This window comes from Squalius cephalus (genome assembly GCF_949319135.1).
Source record: "Squalius cephalus genome assembly, chromosome: 8".
In the NCBI taxonomy this organism is placed as follows: Eukaryota; Metazoa; Chordata; class Actinopteri; order Cypriniformes; family Leuciscidae; genus Squalius; species Squalius cephalus.
Genome location: NC_137129.1, coordinates 27762728 through 27778433, shown reverse-complemented (window position 1 = coordinate 27778433; position 15706 = coordinate 27762728). Strand labels below are relative to the sequence as shown.

The following is a 15706-nucleotide window of genomic DNA, read 5'->3' as shown; positions in this document are numbered from 1 at the left end:
GATTTTCCACCAAATAAATTAAATTGCAGAAAGAAAGAAAAAAAAAAACTATTCTGTGGTAGCTTGTTTCCGCCATGTAATAAAAAATAAAAAAGGTAATTGCGACATTTTATCTCTCAATTCTACCTTTTGTCATGACTTTTTGTCCATTTTTACATACAGAAAAAATGGTGACTTTTAAGTAGTATAAAGTCAGAATTGGGTAATTATCTTTTTTTTTTTTTTTTTTTTTTTGGGCAGAAACAAGCTTCCATGTTCTTCAGTGCACATTGTTCTTAATGAAAAAAATCTTCATAATAAATATAATCATCATAAAAATAAAAAAATAGGAATATAATCATTAACTATTAACCGCCATTTATAATAATAATAATAATAATAATAATACATTTTATTTGTATTGCACTTTTACATTACAGCAATCTCAAAGTGCTAGAGCATATAGAAATACAGTTAAAAAAATCAAGGTCAATAAATAGTTGAAAGAAAAACCTATAAAATAAACTATCAAAAAGTGAAAAGCTTTTTTAAAAAAGATATGTTTTTAGGTTTCGTTTAAAAACATCTGTAGGGCATTCCACAGCCTCAGAGCAGCCGATGAAAAGGCCCTATCACCCATGCTGCAGAGCTTGGTTCTGGGGGCTTGGAGGGTGTTTGTGTTTGCAGACCAGAGGGTGCGTGAGGATGTCTGGTGGGTGAGGAGTTCCTAAAGGTAAAGGGGGGCATGTCCGTGAATGCATTGGTGGGTGAGGAGTAGGCTTACTACGATAGTCGGTGTTACCAGTGTTACAGGGTATTCAGTTGCAACACCGGTTTCATCACTTGCCCACCACGGGCACCGCAAAAAAAAAAAGTTTAAAGCGTTAAAAATTTTTAAAGCAATTACGCAGTATCCGTTTTTTCTGTCACCCCTTGACTAGCATTGTATGATCACGCTCTTATTAATGTGAATGCTTTTAAAGCATTCAAGCACGACAAGACTAACGGTGCGTGTCCACTGGCACGGTGCGAGTGGAGCGGAGCGAGCGTTTTCAATTCATTCCTATGGAAGTCGAGCTTCACGCTCGCGCAATGCATTTTGGGATTGACAGCGGACCGGAGAAAGCGTTGAGAGCGACCGAGGCAAAAGGTTGGGCAGTTCTCGACTTTATGAAAATATCAAGCGAAAAACGTGGTCGACAGCCAATTGCTGTGAGGTTCGGGATGTGACGTCTGTTTTGAGAGTTTAAAATATGCAAATTGTGCCGGAGTTTATGCTGGATTTAGTGCGTAAATCATTTTGTTTACAAATTAGACGCTTGGTTAGAAGGGAATTATTTCTTTAATGTATTTTTATTTTTTTACCGGTTGGCCGGTCACACGGCTTTCATATTTTTCAGTTACTGACTGGTGCGGAGACCTGGAGTGTTATTTTTTATTTTTTTTATTTAGTTTTGTTCAAATTTTGATTTTGAATTAGTTTTATTTTTAAACTTTCGGATTCAACCCATGTTCTCAAGCAGTGAAAAATAGAGGACACTGACAACGCGCTGACAGACAGGACCGAGCAAGTAATATAAAACAAAGTCTCAACTTTCAAATTTGGGCAGTCAAAGAAAATTAAACAATAAATAGGTCTACCGTTTTGTGGCTCTTTAATGTGTCGTGACAGATTGCCTCAGTTAAAGCCAAGTTCAAATCCACCGACATTAATCTATAACTCTCCTGACTGCTTTGTCTGATTTTGATTGGTCAGACTCAGATCGCATGTCAATCAAACTCCCTGCCAAGGATGAATTGACGCTAATTTAAGCACCAGCTTTGAGTATGACATTGAGTATTGGACGGAGTTTGGCGATGTTCTTGAGGTGGTTGAATGATGTCTTACAGAGGTCAAGTCAAGTCATCTTCATTTATATAGTGCTTTTAACAATGTACAGGGTGGGCCATTTATATGGATACACCGTAATAACATGGGAATGGTTGGTGATATTAAAGTCCTGTTTGTGGCACATTAGTATATGTCATGGTCACCACCCATCTTGAGGAGTTTGCCCCCTCACATATACTAATGTGCCACAAACAGGACTTTAATATCACCAACCATTCCCATGTTATTACGGTGTATCCATATAAATGGCCCACCCTGTAGATTGTTTCAAAGCAGCTTTACAGAGATAAACATATAATTTAAGGTAACAGAGATTGTTTTGGCTTTATAGCGGTTCTTTAATAAAGTTATTTTCCAGCTAAAGTTATTGTTGATTGTAGTTGATTAATTCGCTTCCGTCGCAACGATCATTTGTTATTAAATTAGGGGCCGCTAAGACGACACCATTCTCTCTACACAGACTTTAAACATGAACCTGTGATAAACGCTGATGGCGTTCACATGCGCATTAAGAATTGGTTCTATAGTTATGTGCGTTTGAATATATGTGCGCAGGTTTGTAATTCCCTACAAACCAAGCCTAAACAAAGTACTGTTTTTTTCTTATAAATTTTGATACAGAATTTTATTTTATTTTGTCACTTCGGGGTAGGTACGCGAAACGAATTTTCCCGACAGCGCTTTATCTGTAGAGTGGGAAAGGGATCCTCCATAGGGAGAGACTAGTTGGCACTTCAGCACTGCGTTGTCATCGGGTCCAGGCGAAGGTCCTTCGTCAGATCTGGATACGGCCTGTATACGGCCTGGATCCGGCAGGCTGCAGGAAAACCTCGGGATAAACAAAGACACTAAAATTAGCGTAGATGCCATTATTCTTATGATGTAACGAGTACATCAGGATTTATGGGAAGTGTTCCTGGTTCCGGCTGACCTAATCTATGCAGCCTAACATTGACCTAGCATTCACAGAATACATTATAGACTTCTATAATTCAAAGAGATGTGTCTTTAATCTAGCTTTGAACTGACAGAGTGTGTCTGCTTCCCGGACAATGTTAGGAAGACTGTTCCAAAGTTTTGGTGCTAAATAGGAAAAGGATCTACCGCCAACTGTCGATTTTGATATTCTAGGTATTATTAACTGGCCGGAATTTTGAGATCACAATAGACGTGAAGGACTATAATGTGTTAAAAGGTGTTTGATGTGGGTGTCAAAGGTGAGTTGAGAGTCCATTTTAACACCCAAATTGGGGACAGATGTGGAAAGGGAGATGTTTTGTCCAGAGAAAGTGATACTGGTGATGGTGGAAAAGCGGAGCTGATGTGGTGTGCCAACTATGATGGCATCTGTTTTGGAACTGTTCAGCTGAAGGAAGTTGAGCTTCATCCATGCCTCTATCTCCTCCAGGCAGGTGGTTAGTGTGGATGTTGGCAAGGGAGCAAAAGTTGTGGGGGTTGTCCTGAGATAAATCTGTGTGTCATCAGCATAACAGTGGAATGATATACCATGTCTGCTAATGACTTTGCCAAGGGGGAGCATGTAAATGGAGAAGAGTTTGGGACCCAGCACAGAGCCCTGAGGGACGCCGCAGTTGACGTTGTGGGTGTGTGATTTGGCTTTGTCCAGGGCAACGTGCTCGGTTCTGCCTGTTAGGTATGAGATAAACCAGTTGTGACCAGTACCAGTATCTGAACCAGTATCTGCTGCCATCAGGAGGTTGTTGGTGATCCTGACCAAGGCTGTTTCTATGCTATGGCTAGGGTGGAAACCTGACTGGAACTTTTCAAACCGGTCATTGTGTTTGAGGTGAACAAAGTTGTGCTGCAACAATTTTTTCCAGAACCTTTGATATGAATGGAAGTTTGGAAATGGCCCTGTAGTTGGAGAGAACTTCCAGTAGGGCTGCACGATTAATCGCAATAAAACCGCACGCGATTTGGCAAAGGCTGCGATTAATTTATGCGCAGCTTGTCAGTGGAGTGCAGATGATTGGTAGTAAATACTGCTCCATCTAGGCCCTCCCACAACGGCTCTAGTTTGCCGGAGGAATCTCTGGTAACACTGGGGAGAAGTGAATCCGGATACCAGCCTGGATGTCCTTGGGTCGGTGACGCCATTCCTCCCTAGGTCCTAAAGCACCCAGCATTCCTGGCACGCCACTCACCCCAGCCTTTCCTCCTATCCGGCTTGAAGGTCCCTTTCGGTGATGATGCACTATGATGATGGTGAGGTGGTTTCTTGTTCTGGTTGAAGACAGCACACTCTTTGATCTCCACACCACAGGACTTGCAGTCCTTGATGAACCTCCAGGTGTCACTGCGGATAGCGGGCCACCAGGTAACTTCCAGGATCAGCAGGAGGGTCTTCAGCCGCCCATGTTGTCTTTCTGCTGTCCTCTGATGGAAGTGCTGTACCATCTGCTGGACCAGGACCTTGGGAACGACAAGATGGATCTTCAGTTTGTCGCCTTCCTCCTGGATCTGCCGATACAGCACGGCCTGGTGTTCCCGTATTTCGACCCGGTTGGTTGGTTGAGTGGTGGGAGAGAGGGTAAGTCCCTGGAGCGTGTCATCCTCACCCTGGGCACTGGTGAGCTGCTCTCTGGAGAATGGTAGGAGGTGGAAGATGGTGTCCAATTCTGGCCCTGTTGAAGTGCTGGCGCAGACTTTTCCATCGACCGCCCTGTTGTAGGTAGGTGAAGTGTTTGAGGTAGTGGGAATGCTGGTTGGAGGAAAGCTAGGGGTCAACGTGGAAGGCACTGGGGAGCTGGTTGCAGTGTAAGGTGAGAGAGCGGTTTCTGGAGCCTTTATTTGTTCCAGCTGTTTTGTCCACTTCTTGTCCCTCCTCTTTAAACACTCGATGACCTCTCTATCCAGTGTTCCAATGGCATCCTTTATAGATTCCTCCATTTTATCCAATTTTAAATCCACAGCCTCTCTAAAATACACTTCACGATTAAGCGAACTTTCAACTGATTCTTTAAAATCCTTCTCCAGTTTTAAAACAATGTCTTTAAGAACAACCACCTCAGCGCGTAGCTGTTTACAGTTACATTGTTGTAAAAAACGTTCATCATTAAAACCAGCTGATGTATTAAAAGCAGCAGCATTAACTGGTTTTGTCTTCATCTTTAAAACTCTCTTCTCAACACAGTATGTAAAATCTTTACACGTTCCCCGTACGGGCCACCATATGTAACGTTCAGACTTCTCGGTTGAATTACATTAACTAAAATGAACTACATTAAGATTAAACTGTGAGAGTTTGTGAAGTGTTTTAAAAGATGAGACAACAGATATAACCGGAATAAAAGTGTATTAAACAATATTCACAAGGAACTTAAAACAACACAATAAATACAAGAAAACTAAGTCTGTTGAAAGCGTGGAGTCCGTGGCACCATACCATAAAACAGTCCTGGTGAATTGCTTGTCCCAAAGTGAATGTGATTAATGTCCACCGGTGTATATACAAAGTCCACAGAAGTGATAATCCAAAGTGCTAGAAAGGTAAGTCCACTGAAGTAACTCCACAGTCCAGTTTGCTGGTGATCACCTGGTCATCTAGTGAGCAACGACCTCGAATTGTTTGGCATGCTGCCTGCTTTATATGGTCTTGTTCCTGTTTCCTGTCATGTGATTACTCACGTGACAGGCAGACCAATAATAATTTAAAGACATTGTTAGGATCCTGAGATATTTTGTGTGTTTGTATCAATTGTCCTTGTGTGTGGGTGTGTCCTGCTTGCCTTCTCTTTGTGTGTACACAAGCGTGTGTTTCAGATGGGCGTTGCCTCTGTTAATCTGTGGAAGACTGTGATTGGACCAGCTATGCACCTGACCTGGATATAAGGACCGCCCCTGACACACCATGGTTGCCTTTGAGCCTCGCTGACTTTGTGCTTTATGCCTTTGTACTTTGCGGTCGTACCTTTTTAATTGTGTTTCTCTTCAGCTTTGTTCGTTTCACTATTATTTAATTAAGAGTGTCATGCCAGAGAGATAGTGTTTAGTGAAAATGTGATTGAAGTGTTGTGCCCAAAGAGATAGTGTTTAGAGATAGTGTTTGGTGAAACTTTGAGTGTTTGTTGAATGTAACTACTGCTGGTTATCTCCTATATCTGACTATTGCCTGTTTAACTACTCCTTGGATTACGATTCTAACTTGTCAACCTGATACTTCTTAAATAAGCTTGTAATTATTCTTGTATATAATGTGACCATATTAAGGGATGTAGGGGGTTAGATGCCATTTTATTTGTATTGCTTTTTCACTTTGGTTATGGGTAAGGGAGTTAGGTAAGTTAAACTGTATTTTCATTTTTTTTATTTTGTTTAAGGTCATTTAGATTATAAAAAGAAGATTGTTTTGTTTGTTATTTTGGCCTTGTCTGCCCCTGACGCTAACCCTTCATGGTCAATAAAATTCATATTACAAGTCATCTCTCTGGTAGTGTGACTCTCTTCCTTTTCCTGTTGCGGCTGACCCCTAGAGGTCGTAACAGAAATTGGGGGCTCGTCTTAAAAAAAATAATAATTTTATTGTAAAAATCAATTGGAGTTTCGTCATTGCGTGTTAGAGAAAGACTCATGAAATTTGCTTTGTATATTGTTGTTTGGCTAGTGGTTTTCACTTTGAGGGGGAGGGAATTCGGAATGTCTTTAAAGTTTGCACTGGAAAAATTTGCGATTCAGCCTACGTCTGAACAGTTAGATATTTGCCGTAAAGATGATCTGTTCATGATTGCGGATTTTTATCAAATCACAGTTCCTCGTGGTGCAGTGAAACAGGAGATTAAGGAGGTAATTCATAGACACTTGATGGAGCACGGAGTTTTGCCAGAACGGAGTGAGTCGGCGGGTGTTGCATTTCAGTTACCAGTTTTCGCGGGTGAGGGTGAGCAACCCAAACTTGAGGAGCTGGCCAGCATAGATCCCGTCGACCTAGTTTCTCCGCGAGATCCTTTACTGGCGATCAGATTGAAGGAGTTAGAGGTGGAGCTGGGCAGACAGCGTTATGAGAGTCAGCTGTTGCATGTACGCACAGTTGAGCTTGAAACCAAGCGAGATATCAAGCTCAAGGAGCTGGAACTGGAGCTCAAAACTAAATCACCTGTTCACCTCTCAGCTGTTGATGCGCCTGGCATGAACGTGAATGTGCCGTCACCCATGATTGCTTCCACTCCGAGTCCTATTCCTGCACCTCGACGCAACCCACAAGTAAGTCAACCTGAATTTGATATTAGTCGTCAAATATCACTTGTCCCACTTTTTCGAGAGACCGAGGTTGACACTTATTTCACTGTGTTTGAGAGAATCGCCGGCACGTTGAAATGGCCGCGGAATGTTTGGCCGCTGTTGTTACAATGTAAACTCGTGGGTAAAGCCCAAGAAGTCTGCTCCGCGTTAACGCTTGAACAGAGCTTGGACTATGAAGTAATGAAAAATGCCGTTTTGCGTGCGTATGAATTAGTCCCCGAAGCATATCGGCAAAAGTTCCGTAATCATGTGAAAACCCCTAGTCAAACATATGTTGAGTTCGCTAGAGACAAAGCAAGTTTGTTTGAGAAGTGGTGCGCCGCAAATAAAATAGTCACGTTTGAGCAGCTTAAAGAACTAATACTTTTAGAGGAGTTTAAGAATTGTTTACCAGAGAAAATCGTGGTTTACTTAAATGAGCAGAAAGTGTCCTCTCTTTCTGCCGCTGCAGTTTTTTCAGACGAGTTCGTACTTACACACAGAGTAGTGTTTTCACCCACAAAACGTAATTTCCCTGATCGTGTTCGCAGTTCTAAGGATGCTCCAGTGGCACCTAAGAATGTTTTGAGAGTAGATTCTACTGAAAACCGTGAATGTTTTTACTGTCATGAGGTGGGACATCTCATTTCCGCCTGCCCCGTTCTGAAACGTAAAGCTGGCAAGAAAGCAAACACTTCCAAAAGCGTTGCGTTAGTTGAGCGACATGTCTTTTCCCCCGAGCCGGTATCTCTGGAAACGGCCGCTGAATCTGCTTTTAAGCCGTTCATTTTTGATGGTGTTGTGTCGTTTAACGAAGCAGACTCTGAAACAAAACGCGTTTGTATGCTCCGTGATACTGGCGCTGCGCAATCTTTTATTTTAGAGAGTGTGTTGCCTTTTTCTGAACATTCAAACTGTGGTTCCAGTGTGCTAGTGCAGGGCATTGATCTCACTGTAGTTAAAGTTCCTTTGCACAATGTTTATTTACGTTCTGGGATTATTTCAGGGAACGTTAAACTGGCAGTTCGGGCTGAATTACCTGTTAAAGGTGTATCGCTCATTTTAGGAAACGATCTGGCCGGTGACAAAGTTTTCTGTTTGCCAGAAGTGATAGACGTTCCTGATGCGCACAATGAAGATGCATTACATAAAGAATTTCCTAATGTATTTAGTACGTGTGTAGTGACTCGAGCTCAAGCTCAGAAATCTAAAGACTCTGTCGATCTGTCAAAAACCTTTTTGTGTGCTGATAATTCTGTTGAGACAGAGGAAAAAGTTGATGCAGTTGAGTTAAAAATGTGTGCACTTCCCAATGTTGACTTCCCATTTGGAAAAACTAAGTTAATTGAGGCACAACGTGCTGATCAAACTTTGTGTCACTGTGTTGCAGCTGTTGTTGAGCCGACCGTTTTGCCAGAGTGTCCAGTGGGTTACTTCTTTGAAGACGGCGTTCTCATGCGTAAGTGGTCTCCAGGTCATGCTAAGGATGACTGGGGCACTGTTGTTCAAGTTGTCGTTCCAAAACCCTACCGCGAACAAGTGTTAAGTGTGGCACATGACCATGAACTTTCTGGTCATGTAGGAGTTCGAAAAACGTATGATAATCTGTTGAAACATTTCTTTTGGCCTTCCATGAAATCAGACGTTTCTAAATTCTGTCAATCTTGTCATGCGTGTCAGTTATCCGGTAAACCCAATCAAGTCATTCCTCCAGCTCCATTGAGGCCGATACCTGTGCTTGGTGAACCATTCGAGCGTATTTTGATTGATTGCGTTGGGCCATTACCCAAAACAAAATCTGGAAATTCCTACTTGTTGACATTAATGTGTACGTCGACCAGGTATCCTGAAGCGATACCACTACGCTCTCTTAAAGCTCATGGAGTTGTCAAAGCAATCGTTAAATTCTGTACCACTTTTGGCGTACCGAAATACATTCAGTCCGATCAAGGAACCAATTTTATGTCTAAAGTGTTCACCAAAGTAATAAAAAAATTAAACATCAAACATCAGGTATCTAGTGCCTATCACCCTCAGTCACAGGGGGCAATCGAAAGATTTCATCAAACTCTCAAGTCCATGCTCCGAACTTTCTGCGTTGATCAACAGAAAGAATGGGATGAGGAAATCCTACTATTGTTGTTCGCAATTCGTACCACGACACAAGCTTCTCTCGGTTTCAGTCCTGCTGAATTGATCTTTGGGCACACCGTGCGTGGACCCTTGAAAATTTTGCAGGAGCAGATCCTTTCCTCCGATCGTCCGTCTCTCACAACGAATGTCCTAGATTACATTAGCTCGTTTCGTGAGCGACTTCATAAAGTTTGGAAGCTGGCAAAACGCTCTCTTGATTCTGTCCAAGACCAAATGAAAACTCGTTACGATCAAAAAGCTGTACAGCGCTCATTCCAAATTGGAGAGAAAGTTCTCGTTTTACTTCCTGTGCCTGGTTCGGCAATTAAGGCTAAATTTACTGGGCCCTATGATATTAAAGAGAAACTGAGTGTCACTGATTATGTTGTTGACACCCCAAATCGTAAGAAAAAGTCACGCGTCTGTCATATCAATATGCTGAAGGCATATGTGACTCGCTCTAACTCTGAGACTAAGATCCCTGTTGTCATTGTCGCTCCAGTAAATGTATCACCCTCAGAATATTCACCAGAAATTGATGGTTTGAAGATGAACAGTGCTGCGTTCTCAACCGCTCGGTTGCCCAATTCAGAAACTCTGTTAAACTTTGCAACAAAATTGTCACACCTGTCTTTATCTGCCCAAGCTGACATTCTAAATTTGGTAAAGAGGTATCCGACTTTGTTCAGTGACTCGCCTACGACTACTCACGTGCTAAAACACGACATTGATGTTGGTTCACATGCGCCTGTTAAACAAAGTGCTTATCGAGTAAATCCACTTAAGAAAGAACTGATGAAGCAAGAAACTCAGTATTTACTTAAACACAACCTGGCAGCCCCTAGTTCTAGTCCATGGTGTTCACCATGTCTTCTTGTCCCCAAGCCCGACGGTACTTCAAGGTTCTGTACAGATTACAGAAAAGTTAATGCGTTAACTAAGGCTGACTCCTTTCCACTTCCACGAATGGAAGATTGTGTAGATCGTGTGGGTAATGCCAAATTTGTGACTAAACTCGACCTGCTGAAAGGTTATTGGCAGGTGCCGCTCACAGAGCGAGCGTCTGAAATTTCTGCCTTCGCCACCCCTGAAGTATTTCTACAATACCGGGTCATGCCTTTTGGCCTTCGAAATGCTGGAGCCACCTTTCAGCGGTTAATGTCTATTGTGTTATCCAACTTATCTAATTGTGAGGTTTATTTAGATGATGTTGTGTGTCATGCTAGCACTTGGGGAGAACATCTTAAAATTTTAGAGGAAGTCTTCAAACGCCTTAGAGATGCTAATCTTACCTTGAATCTGGCTAAGTGCGAATTTGGTTGTGCTACTGTCACATATTTGGGTAAGGAGGTCGGTAGCGGTCAGATTTGCCCTTTGAACTCAAAGATTCAAGCTGTTCTTGATTTTCCCATCCCGAATAATAGAAGAGATCTCCGTCGATTTCTTGGAATGACGGGTTATTATCGCTGTTTTTGTAAGAACTTCTCATCTGTAGCCAGTCCTCTTACGGAATTACTGCGTAAAGCAGTCTCTTTCAAGTGGACTTCTGAGTGTCAATCCGCTTTTGAAGCGTTGAAAACTCTGCTCTGTAGTGCTCCTGTACTTGTTGCCCCCCGTTTTGAAAAACCGTTCCTGATAGAAGTTGATGCTAGCGGTACTGGTGTCGGTGCGGTTTTATTGCAGACCGGTGAAGATGATTTGAATCATCCGATCAGTTTCTTCTCGAAAAAGTTTCTCAAACATCAAATGAACTACAGTACGATAGAGAAAGAGGCTCTTGCATTAATTCTCGCCTTGCAACACTTTGAAGTGTATATTGGTTCGAGTGTACAACCTGTTACCATTTTCACTGATCATAATCCTCTTACGTTTCTCCAACAAATGTCTAATAGCAATCATCGGTTAATGCGATGGTCTCTGATTTGTCAAAGCTACAATATGAAAATTTGTCATAAAAAAGGTATCGAAAATGTCATTGCTGACTCACTATCCTGTGTCAACCAGTAAAACAATGTTTTATTTTATGGGTGGGGGTGTTAGGATCCTGAGATATTTTGTGTGTTTGTATCAATTGTCCTTGTGTGTGGGTGTGTCCTGCTTGCCTTCTCTTTGTGTGTACACAAGCGTGTGTTTCAGATGGGCGTTGCCTCTGTTAATCTGTGGAAGACTGTGATTGGACCAGCTATGCACCTGACCTGGATATAAGGACCGCCCCTGACACACCATGGTTGCCTTTGAGCCTCGCTGACTTTGTGCTTTATGCCTTTGTACTTTGCGGTCGTACCTTTTTAATTGTGTTTCTCTTCAGCTTTGTTCGTTTCACTATTATTTAATTAAGAGTGTCATGCCAGAGAGATAGTGTTTAGTGAAAATGTGATTGAAGTGTTGTGCCCAAAGAGATAGTGTTTAGAGATAGTGTTTGGTGAAACTTTGAGTGTTTGTTGAATGTAACTACTGCTGGTTATCTCCTATATCTGACTATTGCCTGTTTAACTACTCCTTGGATTACGATTCTAACTTGTCAACCTGATACTTCTTAAATAAGCTTGTAATTATTCTTGTATATAATGTGACCATATTAAGGGATGTAGGGGGTTAGATGCCATTTTATTTGTATTGCTTTTTCACTTTGGTTATGGGTAAGGGAGTTAGGTAAGTTAAACTGTATTTTCATTTTTTTTATTTTGTTTAAGGTCATTTAGATTATAAAAAGAAGATTGTTTTGTTTGTTATTTTGGCCTTGTCTGCCCCTGACGCTAACCCTTCATGGTCAATAAAATTCATATTACAAGTCATCTCTCTGGTAGTGTGACTCTCTTCCTTTTCCTGTTGCGGCTGACCCCTAGAGGTCGTAACAGACATACACACAAACAAAAGATAAAAGGAATAAAATGGACTAAAATGACTAAGACAACATGTAAACCTATTAAAACTCTAATATACATAAAATCATTATAATACATAGAGTGGTTAAAACATGTGTCATGTGGGACAGTGTCACATGACAACGACCCGCCGAAACACACAGCCAGGGCAACTAAAGAGTGGCTCCTTAAGAAGCATCTCAAGGTCCTGGAGTGGCCCAGACCTGATTCCAGACCTGAACCTAATAGAAAATCTTTGGAGGGAACTGAAAGTCTGTATTGCCCAGCGACAGCCCCGAAACCTGAAGGATTTGGAGAAGGTATGGCAGGGTTTTTCCTGCATAGAGAATTATGAGGCGGCCGCCTCCGTCAAATTTCGTGCCGCCTCCGGCTCTCGACAAAACTCGGACAGACAGTCATGGCCAGATACACTTTTTCCACCGTGACAGTTCTGTTGCGGTTACCGCTTGTGTCCATTCTCAAACCGTATAGTGCTGCTGCTGCGCGCAGTGCGCGGATAAGTAATAAAAACATTCCATTCCAATTAATCGAGGGTGGATGACAGATAAATCATTATAATGTGTTGAGTTTAATAAAGACACGGAACTCTCATCATGGTAAAACGCAATGAACGTTCGTCACTTTACTTTCGTTTTCAACAACGTAATTCCCTTCATGGAAAACCAATCAAGGAAAACATATCAGGAGGACTCGACAATAACGCTTGTCTGGGACCATATACTTTGTCCGGGACACGTGTGTTTTTTTCTTTCTTTCTTTTTTGAAGGGAAAAGTGAGAGAGAATTGTAGCCCATCCGGACAAATGCCCTGATTAAAAAAAAAAATGAATATAAAAATATTCCGAATCACCGAAAACGTGAGGATGATTCTGTTTAATTAATTTAATGTAAGTGGCGATTGATAGCCTATAGTTGATAATAATATAGGCTGTATAGGCTGACGGTAACAAAGTTGCGCTGTTGAGGCTCGTGCTGTTATTTATAACATATTATAGTTAAGAAACAATATATAACCTAGGCTACACACGACCAGAGTGATGTTTTCCTGAATGCCATCAAGATTGAAACCGAGACTGATTTCATAACAGTTGAATAAACAAATAGTTGAAATTAAGTCACTTACATTTTAGACGCAATGACTGCTTTTGTTCTGTTTCTGCAGCGAAAATAGTTCCAAACAAAGATCACCGCAGAACCATCGCGCATCTCACAGCAACACTCAGCCGTGTTTCATTACTGAATGATTCAGCATTTTGAACTAATCGATTGAGTCAAAGATTCAATTACCTATTCATAAACTGCCTCATTCTGAATGAATCAGCCTTTTGAACGAATCGTTTGAATGAATGACTCAATGACTCGCTCATTAAGACGGTTGCCTGCCGCCTCCTACTGGCGGTTTAGTTTCAAACATTTTCAACATTCCTTATTTGTATATTCAAAAATATTTAAAATAATCTAATTTAATACAGTTATAATTTTTCAATGTAAATTATTTAACTTGATTGGAAACAGCCTAATGTCTTATTATTTTAATTGAATATATTGATCAAATTTAAGAATTTGAAATGAAAGATGGAGCAAACATTTAATAAAATAAAACCTTATAAAGGTACAAAAAATTCTGTTTTCAAACAGTGATGTAATGAAAAATTGACAATTTAAGTTTGAATGGAGTAAAGCCTCTGTTAAGGCTATTAAGGAAATGTAATTTTGCCAAAAGAAGAACTTTTATTTTAAATAAATGTTAATTTTTAATTAGCCATCTTCAGTGTGATATGTTACCATATTATCATGCTTAACACTGAAAATTTGAATAATTGTGATGATCAGATGCAGATATCTAAATCAAAGAATATGGGTGGTTTGCGGGTGGATTTTTTTATTTTTAACAGTGGATTTGGGTGACTCAAAGTGCACCAGATTAATGAATTTATCTTTAAAATGTACAAACATTTCTTCCGGGGGGGGCAAAAACATAAATTAATTACTTAAAAATCATACAATGTGATTTTCTGGATTTATATATATATATAAATATAATATATATATATTAGTGCAAGGAAAGGTACTCCTCCGAGAAAACGTACAAATAAAGATACTTTTAGATGTTTAATTTCTATTTAGAGCATTGGGATTGCTAGACAAGGGCTTAATGAACTCGTTTTTGTGAAAACCTCGAAATCGACCAAAATCTAAATTTTGCACTTGTTTTGCCTGTAGCTCGAAATTATCCCGTGCGCATTCTGACTCCTTTTGCCAGCATGGGTCATATGATATCACTCTATTTATTTTAAAGGTACACTATGTAATTTTTGGCATTTTTACATAGGGATGTGCCCGAAGCCTAATTCCCAATTCGGAGTTAGGCACGATAAAAGGCACAGAAAATTAATAAAGTTGATCTTCTACGGAGATCAGTTAAAGGAATAGTTCACCAAAAAAAAAAAATTATGTCATTTACTCACCCTCAAGTTGTTCTAAACCTGTATGAATTTCTTTCTTCTGCTGAACACAAAAGAAGACATTTAGAATAATGTCGGAAACCAAACAGTTGATGGGCCCCATTGACTTCCAGAGTATTTTTTTCCATACCATCAACTGTTTGATTACCCATATTCTTCAAAATATCTTCTTTTGTGTTATTTGCTTTTGAGCAGTTTAGGGCCTTATACAGTAGGTCTTAACCCTCTGAGGTCTGAGCTGTTTTCTGGGCCCTGGAGGTGTTCTGACATGCTCTGACATTTCTGGTTATTTCTGTTACTTGTGACATTTTCATGGCTAAAGTCTAATTACACTGTATTCAGCACAAACTCTGCTACAATAATATATCAGCAGCATGTATGTAAAAGTTTGTAGTTTTGAGATAATGACATTTATGCGTGGTTTGTGAAAATACAAAAAAAAAATTCTCACTGAAATAAGGCCATGAAACCCATACTGATTATTTCTTCACAAGACTTTTGAAAATTGTATGAAGTAGCCTAGAATATTTGCTGCAAAACTATGTGAAAATCACCCTGACTGCTCATTCAGATAAGACAATATATTGATTTAAAAATGTTACGACGTGTTTTGTGTGAAAAAGCTTTATGCAAGAGCTCATTAATATGTAAGCTTTTCACACCTGAGAAAGACAAAGAACCTCCCCTAACGGCCCTATTAGGAGCTATCAGGCCCTGTCATGCTGAGCAACCTTGCACTGTAAATGAGGAGATTTAAAAAAGAATGGCTTTTAAATTGTTTGGATTTATTTACAACACAACATAATCCAAAGATACACAACAAATGCCAAAAAAGCACTTCAAAGACAGAGACCTTTGTGCCATTCCTAAAAACATTGTACATACCTTTCATTTCCAAGATTTTCACTTTACCATGTTCACGTACAGAGACTCATGTGAATGTTGAAGTCCTCAGTGGCATCTGGGCCCTGAAAAAATACTGATATCAAGAGAAAGGCCTGCACGATTTTGGAAATAAATATTAGATTTTTCTGGTTAAAATTGCTTTTTAAAATTCCTTTTTAAAATTCACAGAATACACACACACACACACACAAATGTTTCCAACAATATATA

At 40.4% G+C, this 15706-nt stretch overlaps 2 protein-coding genes across 4 annotated transcripts in view; one reads left to right on the top strand and one right to left on the bottom strand.

The window, feature by feature from the left end:
• LOC307163116 (cytosolic 5'-nucleotidase 3-like) overlaps positions 1–15706 on the top strand; it is a 201829-nt gene that overhangs the window by 170457 nt on the left and 15666 nt on the right. The gene's annotated exons all lie outside the window — the stretch shown is intronic.
• On the bottom strand, positions 398–13209 carry LOC307163114 (uncharacterized protein). Its single transcript, XM_079878996.1, has 2 exons — positions 11465–13209; positions 398–5772 (listed from the first exon to the last, which is right to left on the bottom strand). The coding sequence occupies exon 2, from the start codon at positions 4997–4999 to the stop codon at positions 3995–3997; it is 1005 nt and encodes a 334-aa protein (XP_079735122.1). The 5' UTR covers positions 5000–5772; positions 11465–13209; the 3' UTR covers positions 398–3994.

Coding starts and splice junctions, on each gene's coding strand:
- LOC307163114 (XM_079878996.1), bottom strand. CDS start 4,999: ATGAAGACAAAACCAGTTAATGCTGCTGCTTTTAATACATCAGCTGGT.